This window comes from Cynocephalus volans, chromosome 4 (assembly GCF_027409185.1).
Source record: "Cynocephalus volans isolate mCynVol1 chromosome 4, mCynVol1.pri, whole genome shotgun sequence".
NCBI classification, from domain to species: domain Eukaryota; kingdom Metazoa; phylum Chordata; class Mammalia; order Dermoptera; family Cynocephalidae; genus Cynocephalus; species Cynocephalus volans.
The window spans coordinates 68,985,444-69,007,349 of NC_084463.1; the positions used below are offsets into that span (position 1 = coordinate 68,985,444).

The window sequence follows — 21,906 nt, forward strand, 5'->3', positions numbered from 1 at the left end:
CAGTTCCCCCTCACGTTGCAAAGTTAAAGAAATAGTGAGCCTTGCCAAGGAATTTAAAAGGACTTGTCTCAGGCCTTCAAGGATTTCATAAAAATCCATTTATCTTGTTCACTGGCCATCTGTACATTATATGTGAAAAGTTGACAAAATTAGAAAAAATTGTATTATTCTCATTGAGAAGACTTGCTAATATAGCCATTATGTCCTGTCATTCTTATAGAAGAAAATAGGTCATTAATTTAGACCATTCTTGTAAGACCCAAGTATTGGCAATCTTTTCCATAGAGTGACATTTATCATTTAGACAGAGAAAAAGCCATTATTTAATTTGACAAGTGATGTCATAGCAAAGTAAACATTATAATTTTAAAGGTCTCTTTGGCAGTTACAAAGCTGATCTGCATAAAAATACATTGAATTCTACATTAGAAATATAACGATCACTGTAATAAGATACCCTATGTGTTTTAAAAAGTTTAGTAAATAATGTAGTCTAACCATATATCAAAAGCATTATACTAAGGCACTGTTAAAATCTTGAATGCTTGAGCAATTCTTATTAAAGGTAGAAAATAAAAAATTCTTACCAAGTTTGCAATGATATAATGGTAGCCTTTAACATGCTTCCCAACACTTACAATCTGTGAAGATATAAGAAAATAAAAGGAAATTAATTCATCTCTACCAAAAGATTATTTTAAAAAATTATTATTATTATTATTATTATTATTACTATTATTATTATTATCAGTGGCTGGCCAGTACAGGAATAGAACCTTGGACCTTGGTGTTATCAGCACCATACTCTAACCAACTGAGCTAACCAGGTAGCACCCCCCAAATATTAACTATTTTAGCATAGTTCCATGTGGAACTGTGATGGGAAAGTGTTATGCTTTTCTTCATAAAAGTGATGTATTCTAATTAGAAGAATTTTATAAGCCAGATTAAAAAGTAAGTGGTTATAGTTAAAAAAAACTTTTCAAAAAGATTTCAGTCACACTCTATAAATGACCAATTATTTTACTACATCTGTTATAATCTCCTCAAAGAGAATAACAATGCTATGAATCAACCAATGGTTTACACATATTTCGCAAGAGAATACATTAACACAGAAACTTAAAATGATTTTGATCCAAAGAATTTAAATGTACTTAATTTATAGAAATGCAAAATAGACTGTTAGGTGTCATCAGTGGGTAAGAATTATCATCTATGAGCAGACTGGCTTCTTGTCCTTAGCAGCAAGCAAGTCTTTCCTAAGGCAGAATCTCTGTTTTTAGATACCTCTGATACCACAGAATATTTGGTTAATTACCATCTGCATGAGAACACAGCAATATTTTACTATAAGAACAAGAACAGATTAATTTTTTCCTGAGACTTTTCAGAAATGTTCAGGAAATTAGGAACTCAAACATTTTTTAATAAAGAAAATAATACGGATTTTTTAAAAGTACAATTTTATTTCTACATTAGACAGTAAAACTCTTATTCTCTGTAAAAATGAAAATTCCTTCAACAAGAGAAAATCTAACAGCAGTTACTAATGAGCAGCTTTGAAACCTCATTGGTACCCTCAAATATAGTAATGCAATACAAGATTTTCATGTATTTTCATTATCAAAGAAAAAAATTAAATTTTTTAGCATTTTAATATCCTCTCAAATAATTCTTTGTAATTGAGTGACTGGTGTATAGAATAAAGGAAAACGCTTTAAAAACCAGAACATATGAATTGTGTTGGCAAACAGTTTTGTATGCATGGCTACTGGTGAAACGAAATTTCTGCTCATTTCAGTTTTTCCTTTTGATTACATCTAAGACATTCTCTTTTGTCTTTAAAGTTCTGAAGTTTCACCACAATGAGTTTGGATTTTTAATCTCTACTTTTTGTTTATATTGTTCAGGATTTGTTGTAATTCCTGACTGTGAGGATTGCCCTTGCACAATTCTGGGAAATTCTCAACTAATATCCCTCTAAAGATGTTTCAGTGCTTATTTCTAATAGATACTGCAGTGTTGGTCTTACTGGCCTGGGGCAACTTCTATGATAATTTCTCAGCTTCTAGACTCCGAGACTACAGTGTGTGGTATAAATTCAAAATACAATCTGCCTGAAGAAGAAGTCTGTGTTGATAAATTTTCAAGGAAGATATTTCCCTCATCACACTAAGCCCAGGCCAAGACAGAAAACACTTAGTTGATTTCCCGTACAGGTGACAGATTTTTTTCTACTCTACTCTTTTATTGGTTGTTGCTCTTCAATGGTCTAGCTTTATGTGGTATCTAAAGTCTAATTTATTGCTTTGGCTGAGCCCAGTGCTCCTGTTCTTGGGTGAATATTATATCTCCAATCAGGCTACCCACTCTGGCAATTTCCTTCATCACAGCAGCCTTTCATTCTTGGCCCCTGAAGATTTCCTTTACTTTCTTGGAAGTTCAGCTATGCATTTGTAAGTCAAAGCATTTCTATATGTTTTATATTTATCTACTGGATAAATTTATCTAAAACCAAACTTCCCTTGAGAATCTTAACGTGAAGTCGAAGACAGGCAATAAATAAGTGGAATTTTAAAGAAAGTTCAATAAAGAAAGAGCTTAGTTATCACATTGGATAATTCAAACCTGAGTGATTTAACATGAGCTGAGCAGGCTGGAATCATTTCATTCTCCGGGAATTTCAGGCATAGCTTATGCGAAAGGCAATTATCAGGGAATACTCGATGGTTGGTTGGTTGGTACTTAGTTGGGGAACTGTATACCCTATTATTGAGTCTACTACAGATTCCTGCTGTTTAGCCCCAGCAGGGATTGATGCCAGTCAGTAACCCATTATTTATCTCTTGCTGATTCACTATAACTGTCTCTTGAGGGCTATTTAAGCCTTTTTGTACTTTCTTTAAGTAACCACTTCTACACTACCTCTTCTTTTCTTAACACTCAGTTGGTGATTTCTGCATGATTGCAGTCAAAAACCTCTGCCAGTTTTCTGTTTTTTAAAAATCATTTTATGGTGTAAACATTTGTAAATGTTGAAGGGATGTGGAACCCGTGAAAATTCTCCACTGGGTGTCTCCATAAAGAAATTACTGTTTGTTCTTGATTGTCTAGCAAAAACTGTAATAAATTAAAGCTATGCATTACATTTTCAAAGGGTGAAGACTTATAAAACCACGAGGAACTCAAAGGGACAAAAATCATGGCAGAAAAGGTCATGCAGAGCTTGACATGCGTTAACATTCTGAGGACCAAGGGCCTCGGAGAGCGCGGATCTGAAGATTTATTTACCCAGCTGGTGATGCTAGAGGGATCACTGTCTTTGCTAAGCCAGATCCTGGCTGGGAAAAACCAAATGTATAGCACAAATTTCTGTGAAGGCCTCATTGCCTTTGAACAGTAGAGAATTCACTCACTACCCGACCTGGGGTGGCCATGGATGAAAGCCAGATCTTGGTCACTCTGCCAAGCATCTACCACTAGATGGGGTTTCTTTGTGAAAAAATACAATTTATACTTCATAGAATAGTGTCTTGGAAATAGTTTTGTTTATATTTTTTAAAGAGTGATTGTGTAAAACTGACAATGTCATAGTTGTAGTTTTACATGGCTTTTATCTTCTTAACCAAAGTGAAAAATATTTCATGTAGAAAATAAATTTGAGTGACTTGACTTTTCATGCAGACCAAACCTTGTATCTCTATGCATTTGATGTTATTCTTTTATGAAAAGGGAAAAGAAACAGTTTGACATGAAAAATATAAATATAAAATAGCACTGCCTGTGTACAAGTGTGGTTGGTCGAGTTGTCACGGGAAACAATGCCCAGGGTGAGGACATAGTTACAAAAATTAATTTGGCCTTTCACAAAGACAGAAAAATGAAGGGGTAGAGAATCTGCCTCTTTATTCTTTTATCTTTTTAAAAGAAACAAAATGCACTAGACAAAGAATAGTGATCGAGTGTCTGTTTGGAGTTCTGTAGAATAGGTCAGGAAGGATACACTAGTTACATTGATCATGCACCTTCAAAGGAGCCCATCTTCACAAGAATAAAACATTTAAGAGAAGTGACTAATTGATTCCTTTAATTACTTTTTTAGGAAACAGTTGTTTAGAAATATCCATGGTGTTGGTCAAATAATTCAGTTCTAAAATCAGACCTGTGAATATTAATAGGGTAAATGGCAGGTGCAAACACTGCAATTATTTTATGAACAAGTTATGGCATAATCAATCTTTATGAATGTAACTTCTAAATCTTTATTTATTGATTCAAGTTGGGAAAAATGAATCCAGAACACTTTTCCATATTGACCCTGCCTTTCAATTTAATTTGGTTCAACAAATGCCAATGGAGTACCTCCCATGTACAAGTTTAGGGCTGGGAGATTCAAGGATTATAAAGACAGGTAAGTCAGTGCTGCTATTGCAAGGGTGTTTATTATCTCAGAAGGGTATGAGATGAGCAGAAATGACTGAAATATGAGCAGAGTAAGGGGAGTGCTATGGGTTTCAAGAAGTGGTATCACATTTAAGAGTGAATAGACACTAAATATTGATCAAATGGATAAATAAAGAAGTTAACATCACAAACATTAGAATATTAATTTGAAACTTGCAAATGAATGAAAGTTTGGCCTTTAATCCATAACCAGATTTTATGTTAATCCTTTGTTTATTTATGGTTTATAAAGCACTTAGGGGTCCTTCTCTAAGGGTTGCTGTATATTACCTCGAACCATTATTAAGAAGCTGTGATTGCTCTATTGAGTACTGTCTTCTAGCTAAAGACATGCAATGGTACACTTGAGTATGAATGATTTTTGGTTTCTCTTTTAATTTGGTTTTATAAGTGAGCTGGAAATTCTTCTCTCAGTTGTTATGTTCCAGAGAATTTAGTGACACGGAGGAAACTGCACAGCACATTTAGTGATGCTTAGAATTACAGTGCTGGTAAATGTTGGAAACTCACTGTCAGGAGGGCAACTCTTACTAATCCAATCTCTCAAATGTCCCCTGAGGATTGATTTTCAAAGTGCTTCGGAATATTTTACTGCTAATAAAAACAAAAGCTTTAGTTTTATTTCATTTCCACCAAAAGAAAAATATAAGGCAAGTGGTTTTAACTACAACCTTTCAAGATAACAGCAGGATTTTAGTTCCAGGGGTATGAGGTAGGGACGGGGTGAGGAAAATCAAGAACCCCAGACCACAAAGAACTAAGATGGTTTACTGTAAGAAGAGATTTAGAATGGAGATAGGAACGTGAGCTCTCATCAGTTATTTTCAGAGAAAGATATACACACACACACACACACATTTGTGTGTGGGCCCATGTGGGTCTGTGTGTGTCTATATGTACATAGGTGCATGTGTGTGTGTGTGTATTTTCCTTTTCTTCTACACTTGGAGATGTTAAAGATTATAAAAGTTTGTAACTAGGAAAAATTCTTTTTTGGGAAAAGTGGAGGGAAAGAGAGCTGTCCATAAAGGGAATGTTGCCTCTCAAAGTAGTGCTCTCTCTTACTCTGGAAGTTTCCAGGAAACTCTGACTAACTTCCAATAAGAGATGTTGGATCTGGTCCTTTTTTGGGCTGTTGGGTCTTTTACAGACATAAAGTCCTACGTCTCTAGGGCCAGTAACAGTAATAGGTATTATTGCTGCCCTAACTATGCTCCTGCCCTTGCCATTTCAATGTGTGCTAGCTCACCTTCCAGCTGCCAGCACCTGAAGTCCCTTGCCTCAGGGTCTTCTCTGGTCTCTGGAGCCCAGTTTGCCCTTGGAGCGGGGAAGAGGTCAGAAGTGCCTGGGCATTAACGCCCTCCTCCCCAACAGCCCTCATACAATGACTGACAGGAGTTGGTGCATAAATACCCTAACTCCCTTGCCCCACAAGTGAGATTTGTGTGTTCTACACTAGCTTCCTCCAGTAATTAGTTTACACTTACTCCAAATGGGATTAAGCCCCTGTCACCCACATGCTAATTTGCTTGATACATGTACCTTTTATTTGACTGCTTTTTAGCACTCCCCTTTTAGTCTGTTCTTTTGTTTGTTTGTTTCTTTTTTTGTTTGCTTGTTTGTTTCCAGACTGATCTTCACCTCCCAAACAAATGGTTTGCATACAAATCATTGTCTTAAGGTCAGTTTCTGGGGGAAATCAAACTATAACAATCTCCAAGGAAAAAATTCACTGAGGTGGTTGTGCAATTGGTAACGTAAAAAAATCACTTACTTTTGCTGGCTAACTGTCCCAAGCTGTTCGTCTCTGTAGTGTGACATATCTGTGTTATACCTGAGTCCCTATCTCTCTCTATATAATCAAGTACTTGAATTACATAAAATACCATACTTTCGTACGGATAGCTAATTGATGAAAAAGGTTTATTCTAGGTAAATAGAAATTATTTGGTGTCTTTATTTAATAAATTCTTTCTATTCCTAGCACATGACTTCCCCCTTCATACTGTCTTGTATATCTTACGGATACCCATTTTTAGCGCTGGTTTGTTATTGTTTCTTCTTTAACTTTATTCAAAATGTTAAAAAATTTTTCGTTCAGTTTCATTTTATCAGGAAAGTCAAAGATTTTTGATCACTTTATATACTTTTCCCTAATTTAGTCAATTAGCAAATTTAGGGCCCTATAAGAGATATCGTTTGAATAGAGTCCTAGAACTATACAGTGAAAAGCAAGTGCTGCAATTCAAGTGTTCAGTTCCTGCTCATGTTCATTCCATGACATCCCTTTGCCCCATCATGGCAACTGCCAATGGCTATGGAAACGCACATTGGAGAGTATATCCTTCTCTCTGCCAATTACAGTGGCTCTAAAATTCTACATCCACAAAGCTTGAATAATATGATTCTCATCATGTTAACTATGAACATCTCTTAGTGGAGCTGCATTTTGATTTAACAGCATTTTAATTTAATGATTTAAAACATTTGCAAAGAGGCATAAACGATTCTATGGCATTTGTGATTATGAATTTGGAGCACATATAACAGCTTGAAATAACCAGTTAGAAGCATGCTCTTTTGTAATTAAAGAGACATTTTGTAGCAAGCAATATGAAAATAGTTCTAATAAGATGTAGTTGGAGGGGGCAATCCTTTGCTTTCATAAACAAACACATTAAATAAAAATATAGTCATTAAGTGATCAAGCTGGGACTCCAGCCCGAGTCTTTTGACTACAATTTCTGTACTCCTTTTACTATATCCTGTTCTCTTCCTTAGATCATAGCAATTCAGAAAACTTATTTTTGGCCAATATTATTATATCTTTTATAAGAGGAAAATGAATAAAATAGATATTTTTGAGGGTAACATTATCTATCACATTATATGAATGCCAAACTTTTTATGAGAAAAACCAGATTTATCATAAATTTATTTGTTAATGAAGCAAAAGCACAATTCTCCTGTCTGAACATACTGATTATTTGAATAACAGCATACACACAAGGTGATTCCATTTTGCATGAGACAGGGACAGGAACACACAGGCGGAGAATTATCAGGTAAACTTTAATGCATCCAAGTCTAGGTTTGCAGTTTCTTCATATATCCATAATGAAGCTAATTAGCAGAAAAGCTTAAATAACTTAGATTTAGTTTGGCATAGCTTGTACTTTACTAGGCATATATTTAAAATGGCTGTTCAAGTATATGTCCTAAATTTAATACAAATCCAACTCAGTCCAATAGATAATCCTATTTATCTGTGACAAGCCCAAAGTCATCAATTGAAGGTTAAACTATGTACAATATAGTTGTGTTAAATATTTTATGATATTCTCTTTGAAAATGAAGATTCTATAAATAGCAGTAGATTAATTCTTATTAATCAGAAAACAATCAAAATATCTCATTTCTTGAGATGTCCCTAATTGGACATATCATCATCAATGAGTACATATCTATTCTTGGGTAATAAAGAAAACTTGAGGGAACTGGTGGTGATAGGAATAAAAGTTATCTTCAAATGTCACATACTGTCATATATGTTTTAATTATGAGGGAATATTTGCTGAATTTTAAGGTCAAGTATACTCAGGATGAAACCTAATTGTTCAAACATAGACTGCATTACACTATGTGATGTTGTTCATGGGACTGATGACTTCTAAGATCCTGTCAATCTCAGAGTCTATGACTCCGTGACTGCAGTGCAGAGCACTGTGTGAGCCATTGGTTCCAGGAAGCTTCTCTCAATATATCGTGTTACTACCCTATCCTCTTCCTTTTATATTTCTTTTCTTTATCATCTTTGCAATATTATCATCTGAACATTCTTTCTCATTTTTCTTAATTCAAAATTTCCCTTATTTTCTTGGATGAATAGTAGGCAAATAAAATGTAAAGAGGTGGTTGCAAAAAAGAAGTGTTCTGTAGCCAGTTTGCAAGAAACACTATGTTAAATAAGGTTCAAGAGGGTTTTTTTTTGATGTCGAGATGTTCAGAGACATTAATATGCTAATATACAGTGAAATCTCAAGAGTCAGACAGAGTATGCAGTTCTGCAGAATAGTTTTCAAAGGTTATTTAAGGACATCCTTCCTAAAGCATTACTTTCCACTCATTCTGTTAACTTCACTTATGTTTCAGACTTTAAGTTGCTTTAGCATAAATATAAATGTTGCTTTATCAGCATTTTCTTATTTCTTTTCAAGTGCTGATTATCTTTATCCACAAGAGTAACAAAACCATTTCAGGCATATTTGTGATAAGTTCTGTCCATAATTTTTGGGATGGCACCTCCCTCACTGTTTAATAACTTCACCTAATAATATTTTGGTTATGGCTTCCAAAATTTGCATGTTTGTAATTATATTGAATAAACGAAACTGTGATTAATTCATTATTATCCCATTGTCATTATCTTTGTTTTTATTTCAGCAGAATATTTTCTTTATATTTGAGCCTATTTGGGCTTTGTAATGCTACACTTCAAATAGTTAGGTAAGAGAGAGTCAGGTTCCTATGAAGTGGATTCATAGAGAAAGCACAGATGTAAGCAGATGCACTGTCTTGATAAACTAATACGAACTTTTCTGAGTAAACTTTTTACATTTGTTCAAATGATTAACTCCAATACTATTTTTAAAAACCAGCAAACAAAAGATCATAACTATAGGGATAAAATGTGGGAAAAATGCCTCTCCTGGATAAATTAGATTGACTTTTTTTCTTGTATGTAATATTTGCATAGCAAGCTCAGTCAGTAGGTATTTTGCCCATGTTTTATACAGGTCAGTCAAAATTTAAAGGCTATTATCCATATTTACTAACAGTTCTGTTAAAATTGCCAAAAGAATTTTCTTTTCTTTTCTTTCTTTTTTTTTTTACTGCAGTCAGATCAGTTACACTTAAAATCTTGACAAAAATAATGGAATCTATAATTTCCCCAAAAAAGTGCAAATCACAGTGGTTGGCAAAGTAGACACTAATAAAAAAATTAATAAATAAACTTCTCACTTTCACTATTTGGCATTTCATATTTACTTTTTTGTTTATTGTGTGGCTCCCCCACTGAAATATAAGGTCCATTGGGTAAGGGCTTTTCCTGAGCCTAGGCTATTGCCTGGCCTACAATAGGCACTCAACGAATATTTAAGTAGATGTTGAACAAATGAAGATATACACTGGTATAAATGTGACTATAAAAAACAAAGGGTAAAGATGAATCAATTTGCCTTAACTTTCTCTTGAAGGCTTCCCCCCCCCCCCCGTCTTTGCTTCCCTAGGGTATTCAAATTCATCTTTCAACAATTTGCTTTCATCTTCATTATTATGCCTTTCCACAAATAACACATGTGCTGTGTTTTTTGCCTGTGTTCCTCTGTTTTCCTTTACATTTGAAACTCCTTCCTGGAATGGATTGAAACTGATTTAACTTACATATAGTTCTTTGAATTTAGTAGGTATTAGATAAATGTGTGTCAAATAAATGACCAAAAGGATGAGTAGGTGTACATGTACAAGAAAGGAAAATAATAGGGTGGAGAGGACAGAGACAAGGAAATTTATTTCTCTTGTATTACTTGCAAGATATTTATATTATTATATCATTATGTTATATTATAAGCACAAAATTAATTATAAAAATGGAATATAAATATATATGTATATTTTCACCCCCCCTCCCATTATGGGTTCTGTGGTTTTAAAGGGAAGGCCATAGGGCAAATACAGAGGCAATTTAAGCCTAGATTTTGGAAGACTATAACTATTGTTTGGTATATGTGGCCTTGGAAAAAAACTTAAAAAAAAAGAAAATAAATTCCTTATATCCAATCTTAATCTTTCTTCCATTTTTCCATTTGCCAGTGATTATGTGAATCTTGCTCTCTCTCTCTCTCTTTTTTTTTTTTGGTAAAAACAGCCCTACTTTAATTTCCTTTCACAGTCTAATCTTAAACTTGGCATGAGTTGTATGTGAGCTCAGAGAAAACCTACATCAGTAGGGAAAGGTGTCCATTTATATGGTTAATCTGAAGAGGAGAATTAGGAATTAATTTGTTCCTTTACCTTTCCGGCTGAATCCACGTGACTAAAAGGATATCTCACTTCTTCTACTGGCAGGTAGTACACTTTATTACTGAGCTATTTGATACAAGGAAATCTATAATTTATAAAAGTGTTTACATTTATGATATTTATAAAATTCAGAAAAGTGTCCTGAAAGATGTTTTACTTTCTTTCTTTTTTTTTTTTTAAAAAAAAAATCTCACTGCCTTTTAAACATTTGAAGAGTAGACAAAAAAAAAAAAAAAAAAAAAAAATTCTCCTGGAATAAATTAAGAAGTTATCCTCTCTTTTCTGCTTAATGAGGACTATTACTTACTTTTTCCTAAACCAGAGTAGCTGCTTTTGATTTGAGACTAGAAAAACTAATTCATTTTATACCTCTAAAATTATTAAGCAGTTTTCTTTTATCTTTTTAAGAAGAATCTCAACTCTTGGATGTTTACATCAAAAACAATAACAGAAATTATTCTAACAAGTACTCTTGCAGCATCAACTGAAATTTATTGAATACTGTAATTCACAGTTTTTCCAAGACAATCACACTTGCATTCTGACAGTATTTTCTTCTTTCTTGAAAAAACTTAACATCTTTTGCTTTTACTACTTTTCCTTTTATTTTCTTCTTCTTCTTTTTTTTTTTTACTTTATAAGAAAATGAAGTATAGCTGCAACCATGGTAACAGCTGCTAGGAGACTACTAGATACCTCTTTCTAACCCCCTCCAATTCCATTTGCACTAGTCTGACTGAGATCTGTAAAGGTGTTTCTGTTTTCTATGAAAACAACAAATCTAGTGCATTATAGTGGGACTTGCGCAATCAAATTAATTCAACTAAAAAGTAAGATTAAAGAAGTAAATTTCTCCTTCTTAGTATAACCTCATATCTTTTGAGTTTCTTCTTACTTTGTTGTATATCCTGACCGAGCAAAGCTCGATATGCAAAAAAGAGCTTTAGAATGAAGCAAAAGCAGCAAGCTCTGCCAGTCTGCAGTGAGGGAATTGCTGATATGATTTCTTTGCTGTAGCAATTTCTTTGGGTGCCTGATTTGTTCCTGTTGCATATCATTCATTGTTACTTTAATATATGGAATTAAACTCTTGTGCTTTTTTCAGCCTACACAACAAACTTTAGGCAATATAGGTTTCCCACCATCTTTGGCAGGTGAGATTTTGGACAAGAAAACCTTGCTGAAGCTCTTCCCTTAAACACATATGGGAGACATCTCTTGCCACTGTCTTCGAGTGAGGCTCATTTAGACTTTCATTTACTCAGCAATTACTTTTTGACCCTACCAAGTCACTGGAGATATATTGGTAAGTGATAAACATACACTATGCCTGATAAGATTTCAATAAGAAAGACAGACAGCTAAACTGGTGCAATACGAGTACAAGGAATCCACATTTCTGCCACCTCCAATCTTACAGCTTCATCTTTGACTGCGGCTCCATCCCAGCATCTACCTTTGCCCCATACCCAATCATTATCACGTAGAACTAATCTCTACCTTCTGAGCTTTTTCAGACTTCCTTGCCTTTGCAGTGCTTTCTGTTTTGGAATACCCTTGCCCATTTTCTCTGGCTGGGAAAATCCAATGCCTTTTTAATTTAAATGGTCTGTTTTCTCTGTGAAACATTCCTGAATGCCTTGATGATCCTTGTCACCCCATTTCAGGGGTTCTTGATGCATTTTGTAATATTTCTGTTTCTGAAGCCATCAAGTTGTCTTGCAATTATTTATTCATATTTTTTAGTTTCCAACTTGAGTGTAAGCATTCTCAGCACAGGGACCATGTTTTGCTCACGATGTCTGGCATATAGATGTTGAATGAATACATAAGGGGTCAAGTGTGGAGTCGTCCTGCCTGCTGTTGCTGGCTCATTCCTACTGTCAGATTGTGTGTCACTCAACCCTTCTAGAGATGATTCAAATGATCAAAGCTCATATCTGCAATGATCAGATCTATCTGTGGTGACTTTCTCCTCACAACTGTAGCTAGTTTGCTAGTTTTCCTCTTCTCTTTGTGTTTCACTTTGCCTTTTCTCTCTTCTATACTTTTGTTTTTGAGGTTTTTTTGTTTTGTTTTGTGTGTTTTTCTTTTTTTGGCTTTGGTGTGAAAAAATTGACTTTAGGGTCATTAGCCAGTAACAGAAATGTTCCATTCCTTTCAGATAGTAATCGGTTATGGGATACAGAAGTAGGATCTTTAAGCCTTTGACTCTTTTTAATGTTTTATTCAATGTCCAAGATTTTTTTTGGGGGGGGGGGCTGGGTAAAGTTCTAGATTTTGTACAGTTTCTAATTTGAGTTGTGAAAATTGGTGAATGCAGACTCTAAATAAACAGGCTTTACCATTTCACAGTATTGCCATGCATTTGACAATTTGCTAGAATTCCTGTCTGAGAACTGACATCATACTTAGATGGTACCAGACATGGAAGGCAGTCCTGAGCTTGGAATAAGTTAACTGTGACCATGTCCGCCTTTCACCTCCTATGTGCAAATGGCTACATTTATGTTTGTGAGGAATTTTCCTCTTTCTGATTGATCTTGCCCTGAGGTAGGTTATTGACTTCCTTTGGTGATGCAATAAGCTCTGAGAGGTCAATCATAGCTTTTAGGCTTTTTGATTGATTGGCAAACAGTAGGGGAAGGTCACTGGTTTTGCCAATTATCTGAGATTCAAATTATATCTAATGGTATACTAACTTTCCCGTTTATATAGTGAAAGGGGCAATTCTGCTGTAAAAGGTGCCAATTAAATCTGACGTATGTGATAAAGAGGCAGTTTGAGATACCTGTGAGCCAACTGTACAGCCACATTCTCCTTCATTCTTTTGTTCAATATCTATTGCATACTCTAAAGTCAGTCCTTACTATCTTCTCCTGACAAATACTTGGCTAGACTCCTTATATACACAGTTATGTAATCAATACAGTACCAGTTCTCTATCTAATACCTTTGATATCATCATCTATTCAATACAAACTGGCATTCATGGCATGCCTGAGGTAGAGGGAGATCCTTGATCATTTTCTATGTACTCTATTTCCAAAATAAAGAATACATTTTAGTAGGATTTTAGCAAACACCTTAGTTAACTGGATAAGAGTTACTAAGTAGAACAGAAAATGTGTCAGTTTTGCTTTGCACTTTATCTTCAGCAGAGCATAGTGCCTGACTATGTGTATAGAGATAGACAGATAGACAGATACATAGATAGATGGCACTGAATAAATATTTGTAGAATGAATGAATAACCAGAAAGGGCCACCTGACTGAGGTTTTTATTACTTTATGCTTCTTTTCAAGGTATATTCTGTGTATAAAATTATGTACTGCTTCATGATCAAATGCAATATCAGAAAAACTTCATTAGAATTAGTATTTTAGGGTAAGAGAGAGCATCTCAGCCCAACTCTTTTTATCTAAAGTGAGGAGAAGAATCATAGGTATTAAGCGATTCCATTTACTTTTTTCAAAATAAACAACTGAAGATTTCTTATCCATCGCTTAAAGAGTGAAAAAACTCATGTTTAAAATTTTTTTTAGAACTATCATCATGCAAGGTAGGTAAGTCAACTGGGCAAAAAAAGTGTTGGAAGAGAGTACAAGCCATCCCACTGCCCATTGTGATGATTCTGTTCCAGAGGATCAGAGTTGGGTGTTCATGAGAGGAGGGTTTCACTGACAATAGGAACTCACAGATCTAACTGCAAAACCCTTGGGTTTTCTCATCATGGAGTAAAATGCATGTGTAATCTCAGGCCATAAGTGCAACTTTTCTCAAATAATTTTGATGCCAAAAAGATAGTTAAGATCAAGTTTGATATCATATTTTTGCAACTGGAAATCAAAGTCTGATACTTCCATGTTCAATTGATAAGGTACTAGGTCCCTAGAATCTCTTTGCAAGTAATTGGGTTCAGGATCTAAAAATAATGGGTATATATGAAAATAAAATAATATATGCAAAAAGCCTTCCAGTATAAACCACTTATTTTGATATGGAAACAGTTGATTTAATTCTAACTATATTAAACTACTGCAAACTATTCTACAAAATCATTGATTTATTGTTAAAGGAAGAAAATTAGGTGAGATGAATAAAACTAGTGTACAAAATGGTATTTATAATATTTTTAAGGTAAACTCATAGTATAAATTTAAGTAAAAATAGATACTTTATCAATAATTAATCACAAATTCAGCAAACACTTAAAAATACTTTTAGTTTTCTGTTTCTTTTCAAAGTCTTCTTCTAAAGATAAGTGTGTCAAATTACCCCTTAGATTAAGAGAGCCAAAAAATACATGTTGTTTGATTGGAATTGATACAAACAAAATGAAAATAAGTCTATCTTTGTAGTTTTGCTATCTTTCTATTGCCTTATATGGCTAGGTTCGTGATATTTACATAAATTCTTCCATTTTTTCTTATGGTGTAATTTAAGGTGGAAAAAATAAAATATCTTGAATTACATTTTCAAATACTTGATCTGAAGCTCAGATTTTGAAATGTTTGAATGAGTATATGGGTAACTGCTATTTTAAATAGCTATGCATTTACAAGAACTAATTAATTCGTGGCATAAGAATAATTTGGACACCCTGTACAGAAGATGAAATGTTTCTCTAATCACAGTAGCCCATTAACATATTTTGAGAGACTATAGTATGAGCTATTTTCATTATGCTTTTGCAAATTGATTCAAATTAAAATGTCAATAAAATAATTATTGATAGCATGCAACCATAATATTAAGTGGACCCACCCTTCTAGAAATGTACTAATGTATCCCCTTATCTTCATTGTATTAATTTTACCATCTTCTGAAAGAATGTTACTTTTTCAAAGATATTTTTCTGATCAAGATTATTCAGCATTTCACTTTTTACTTTTTTAAAAAATGGTTTGGTTGATTGTCTGAAATGGTTTTCAATTGTTATCTTAATTTATGAAAGAGGATATTGAAACACAGCGGATACATGTACAAATTCCCATCAAAGTTTGGATTGGCTCTTGTGTTTGGATGAGTCAAGAGTAACATCAAGAAACACTAAAAGTGATTTTGCTTAGGGCTATGAGGAATTAAAATAGAGATAGTTAAAAAAAATCATGTTCAGAATCAAAAAACAGATTTTTCTGGGGGAAAATTTTATGGGACAATTAAGAGTACATTATTTTCTCACAATACAGTAGACTGTGTTACACTTTATGAGATTTATACCGGAGAGGCATTTTAAAGGGACAAAGGTCTATTACTATTCTCATTACTACTATGCAGCCATAATAGAAAAGAAACCTTTGCTGAAAAGAATTCAGCAAGAAGAATAGGAAAGGTAGACACTCAAGTTTTCTAATTTCTTTGAAATGATATATAAAAAAAAATTAAGATGTCCAGTTCCCTTAGCAAGAGCTCATTTAAGGCTTATTCAGAGAATTTATCCAAAGCACCCCGGTGTGCCGATTGATTTTCTTCTTAGAAGCCAGCTAAGCCTCTGAAATGGGTCAGTGTGCTTTTGGCACTCAATTGCTTCCTCCAGACTCCAGTCCCTTAAGCACAGGTGCTAAGTGGAGGGTCTTTCTTAGCCTTATTCACCCTCTGACAGAAACTTGGCAATCCAGGCAGTTGTTAGAATCGGCTGCTCTGTGGGATTCATCACGAGTTATTTACAAAGCATCAGTTGTTCAGGTCAAACAACTCAAATTCTCAATACCGGGTAGGAATGGGAGGGAAGGAGAGTGGGAGTTGAAGTGACTGCACAGCTTAATAAAGAGAGAAAGTTTTTTCTTGGATTCCATAAATGCCCATTGAAAGTTTTCATGTATCTTGAATTGATGCAACCTTAATGATTTCGTGTGCTCCTCAGGAACAAACCTGAGTGACGCATAGGCTTGAAATTAATATTTACCCAAATAACATATGCATATTTCTTCAGTCAAGTGTTTTGTTTTGCTTTTTCTTCTATATAGGGATAACAGTCAGTAAATGCTCTGTCATTTCCTCTTACTGTACAGTCTAGCTTCGCTAGCCTTTAAAAATGCAGCATATTTTTAACTTTTATCTTTTGCAAATGCTAATACAATGGAGGAAGGAAACTTAAGACATCTACTTCAGTGCCTTCAGGTATTAAGGAGGAATCTCTGAAATACATTTTGGTTTTGATTTTTGTAACTGAGGACTAAAGTTATACATATAAATTGACCTCCAGATTGGTAAGTTTACCACTACAAACCAAATCATATAATTATTCAGCTAAACTATAGGTAACAAACTAATCAACAAAAAAATCATGTTACTATATTCTGCAGCCAACCATTGCAGGTAACTATGCGCAAACATTTCTAAAACCACTAGATGGCATTCATTTGCTGCAATTTTGGCCAAAGGCAGCCTTTCAAAGCTTTATCGTGATAGGCCGGGTTAGGGGGAAGGCAAATGTTATCCATTATTTGATGGTATTTTCATATCATTTAACACAATGAAAGATAATACTCAGTTTTATCTTTTCCTGCCTATTTCGAATTAAATAAAAAAAAATTATTGAAAGCTTTATTTAAGGATTCTTCTTTAAAGAGTGGAGTTGAAAACCATCTTCACTATGGCAGAAACATATTTAATTACAACATTAAGTAGAAAGCACACTATACACAGTATTCTATCTACTTAATTTTCTTTTACTTCATTGCTTTACTGATTTATATTGCTATTTCTCATGTAGCTATTTCTCTAAAGATTAAATAAGGCACATACAAATTTTAATTTTTTTGAATATTTTAGATGGCATTCACCTTCAAAATTAGTATTTCTGAAAACAGAAGGCCAAGAGCTCTTGATAACTCACAAAGGGTCTTTCTCTTGTTCACATCTTAAAAATGTGTGAGAAATAGTGCTCCTAAATGCATTGGAGCTAAGAACCAAAATAGCCTTTGGTGACAAAGGATTATGATTTGGTCCTAGAGATGAATCATGGAATGAAAACTCCCAAACCTCACACTCCAGATGAAAAGTTGGAAAAAGATATTGACAATGACTTTGAAGCCAATCAAAGGACAACTATTTTGAATAAGGTCTAGGTTAATAATAATATAAAATTTAGGACTTACCTGTTCTAATATGTTTTGAAGCCTTTCTATCTCACAGTCTATTACAAATTTCTTCTCTTGTCTTCTATCAAGTTCTTCTAGAAGTTGCCTATAGCTGACATCATTAAAATTTTCCACACATATAGCGCTGACATGCCAACCGTTTTGTCCTGCTTTTTCCATAATAGCTTGGAGTATTGAGTATCCTATTGAGGGGGGAAAAAAGAGTTACTAAAAACATACTGTGACTCCCCAGTGGTGATTTATGCAGGCACTGAGTCTACACCAACATTTTTATGTTTCAAAATATACACTGAATGCCTAGAAACTTAAACAATGAGTGGTTATTTTCGATCACTTGTTCTTGTTTTCTTTACTCATGGCAACAAAATCTCTAAAACATTGATTGAAGTAGCAACACCATACCTTGTGCAAACTCTCAAAATCTTTCTACTGGAGAATATTGCATTTCTCTAGACATATTTTTGATGAGATAAACCAAAAATCAAAATCCACCACCACCTGTAGTCAATAACAATTTGATAAACCCTTTTTGTTGTTTTACTCACTAGACAGAATTCATTTGGAAGAACTATTTGACTCTCCCCTTGAGCAAGGTAGTAACAACATTTTTGGTTCAACTACGGAAGAGAAGATGTAAAAGAAACAGTACAACGTATTGATTGAGGACCCATTACTGTCAGAGCTTCGTTTGTTGACGTGGACAGATGTATATTGGAGAGGCATTATTTATCTAAATCTTCCTTTCTTGGCAGGGGAATGATAAAGATTGAGGGAGAGCTGAATAACCACTAGGTGAGGCACTGCCCATACTCATAATCTGGTAGAGGAGACAGACATTCAAATAAAAAAGGCGCTTTAGTTTTAAAAAGTGTGATGATAGCAGTACTCGAGGTAAAGAGTTGGCTCGAGGGAGGGCTTCATGAAACCTGCCTGGATAGGACAAGGAAAAACACCACTGAGGAGAATCAACTTGAACTGAGTCTTGAGGGTTGAGAATGAGTGGATGAGATTGCTTGGGGTGGGGGTGTAGATTAGGTGAAGACAGCCTTCCATGACAGGATGGGATAGGCTCTACCTTCTTCTTGATCCAGATCTCTCTGCATGTGGAAGGAAGTCAGCAGGGCCTAGTATTTGGGTTAAGAAAGGAGCTGTGGACTCAGAATCACAGCCCTTAGAGTACATCTTCATGCCAACACTGCCTTGACATCTTGGTTTCTCCAGTTCTCAGTTTTCAATAGTAATGTGAAAGAAGAAGGAGAAAAAGACTCTTTGAATCTATAAACAGCTCTTCAACAAGAACTGGTTAAGATGAGAGCCTGTCAGCCACTTATTTTTTCACTATATGGCTCAGCATAAACAAATATTCTAGTCCTCTTTAGGAAAGTCTGACGTTAACTGAGGTCATCCTATCACGGCTGCCTATAGTTTCTTCTCCCTCGGTCCAGTCCTGGAGTTAGGGGAGAGAGTTGGGGAGATTAAAAGTGAGGATTTAAAATGAATACACAGCACTTGCAAGATAACAGCATATTTGCTGAGTTTTCCGATTGGTATGTGAGTCTCCCAGATTCAGGGATTTTGATTTTTAGGTATGTTTTCTACATGTCACAGTTTCAAACATTACTGATGCTCAGTTAGTATCAACAGATGGAACTGATGATGAGATCACATTTGAAATATAAATCACCTGATATCCTGCCAAATGAAATACTGTGGCAGTCAGGATTCATTTTTATCTAAATGAAAAAAAATTCCCCAAAGAGAAAGAAAGAGGGCATGTTAATTACTATATAATTATTCTGGTATATCTATTGCTCCATTTAGTCTTTCCTTTTGTAATACATGCCAGTGATTATGTTTTCAAATCTTACCTAGATTCGCCCCCCCTTCCTGCCCCCAAGCCAGTACTCTTTCTCTTGTTTCCTATTCAATGCATATGTAACATGATGCTATGAAACTTCTATTAATGTATGTGTTCATGCCTCATTTATCCTGTTACTGGGACTTGCTCTCTGATGGTAACTGAGGCCTTTTATTCATTTTTTTACACCTAAGAATATGTTCTTTGACTCAAAGTCAATGGTTTTTAAAATACTAATTGACCTCTTACTTTTTCTTTTTCTCCTTTTATTTATTGTCATACCAAAATAATTCTAAGGCATTTTGTTTGTTTGATTGAGTGTTGTAAGAGTAATAAATATCAGCAACACACATCGAAGTAGTGTTTCTGCTCTGTGGGATCAGTTCACAGCTTGGCACAGTTCTCTAGCTATTGCCACTTTTTTTTTTTTTTTTTTTGGAATAATGTGGCTTCAGGCCTCATGTCAGCACTAGGCATCCATGTTGTCGTTCTCCTGCTGACATGGCTTTTGCAGGATGTCAAGCCACACACCTCTGATGACATTTATGTATGTCTCCACTTACATTACACAAAGGAAAGATTCACACTAATAAAACAAAATTATGACTTAAACCCAGCATTTCATTATCTGATTTTTCAAAGTTAGTATCAACAGATGGAACTGATGATGAGAATTGTAGTAAGACAAAATCAGAGGACACAATCTCTGTTAAGTAGCAAAGAAAGTTGGCCACCTAAAATCCCCCTTAATCATAGTCAGAAATAAATGGCATCTTTTCAATGCAGTGCAAAGGACATTCAGTTACAGTTTCATAGCCTGGCTGAAAACTTATATTCTTTTATAAGCTGTGTTGATTTTAATATGCCGTCTTGTTATTCATTGCTACTTAGATGTGTGTATCTTGTTTATTTGCCAGAATAGCCAGGAATATATTGTAACCAGGAGAAAATACTGCTGTTGAATCTATGATTATGTAACTTAGTTGTTATGTAAACTATAAAATCACAAGTCAAGTCATACTATTTCTACATCTCACTCTGACTTGTACCTCCCAGTTATTAGAAAATTGTAAAATAATATTGCTAGCAGTTTTAGGTGAATATCACAGAACTTACAGGAAATTCACTACAGTAAAAGTTCTTTTAAGTCTTGCTTCTACTCTAGAAAACTATCTGACACTTTAATTTGATATAATTTATTGAAAACCTACTACATCCAAAATTCTCTAAGGTATACTGAGATAAACAAAGACTTGACTCTTGTCTTTATAAGGAATTTACTATCTAGCAAAACAGATAGTAGATAGGTAACTAACCATTTTGCAAAATACACAGCATTGTATAAATAACTTAAAAGAAAGCAAAATAATCTTTTAGAATAGTAAGGAGAGCACAACATGGACATGATGACATTATTGGATTACAATAAATAATTAAGGCATTCTTCATAGTTATTAAAGAACATTATCAATTATACATAAAATATTTTTTAAAAATGTTATTACATCACATAATGATATTATCAGTTGTGTTAAATAGAATCATTGTGAGGTGAGAAGTCCTGAACTACTGCCTCCATACACATCACCACTTTTTACATCACCCAAGGATAATGACTTATTTTGGATGAGTAGCACCTCAGAGATGTTGCTGCTAACAACACAAGCTGTGCTTATTTATTCAATGTTCTCTTTTACAAGAGTTATTCCATTTAATGTGTGTATACAGAGAGCAAGAAGAGAAGCAGGAGAAATTTATGCCAGGGAGCAGATAATTGGAAAAAAATGGAATTATCCATAGGCCATGAAACCCTTCACTTGGATAAGGACTGACAAGTACCCATTGTGCTTTTCAATGAGAAGGTCATTAGTATACTCAACATGAGCAGTGTCAATGAAATGCTAGATACAGAAGTCCTATTTTGGAGGACTGTGACATTGAGGAGAAGGTGGGAAGAGCTAAGAATGTAGAAATTATCAATAAAGTAATTACGTGAAGTGTATGCCATTTTGATGAATATGGGATAGAGAAACATGTAGGTTAGGAGAACTGGTTTGGGAAGGAGAGGACTGGGTTTGTACCATGTGGGGCTGTTGAGCTTGAAAATGAGAAGTGACAAGAAGAGATAACAGCAGCTCATATTAACTCAAATTAAAGTCTCCCTCATTAATCTTGTAAATTGCAATGCAGATACCTGCCACTACTCCACCAATTTTTCTGGTCTCACACAATTGCCAGTATCCAAAACTAGTGGATTTGGGGAGAAAGGCAGATCTGTCTGAAAGTCTACTTCATGTTACATATTGACCTGAGTCATAGAGAGGAATAAGATTCTATAATCTTTACTGCATTTAATGCCACCATGCTAGAACTGTAGAGCAGATCTAGTA

At 34.5% G+C, this 21,906-nt stretch overlaps 1 protein-coding gene across 5 annotated transcripts in view; it reads right to left on the reverse strand.

The window, feature by feature from the left end:
• GRIA4 (glutamate ionotropic receptor AMPA type subunit 4) overlaps positions 1-21,906 on the reverse strand; it is a 373,844-nt gene that overhangs the window by 82,907 nt on the left and 269,031 nt on the right. For all 5 annotated transcript variants that reach the window (XM_063092601.1, XM_063092597.1, XM_063092598.1 and 2 more), the window contains 2 exons: positions 17,656-17,840; positions 588-641 (listed from right to left, as the gene is read on the reverse strand). In XM_063092601.1, the coding sequence (XP_062948671.1) occupies positions 588-641; positions 17,656-17,840 (239 nt within the window). The remainder of the gene's footprint in view (positions 1-587; positions 642-17,655; positions 17,841-21,906) is intronic.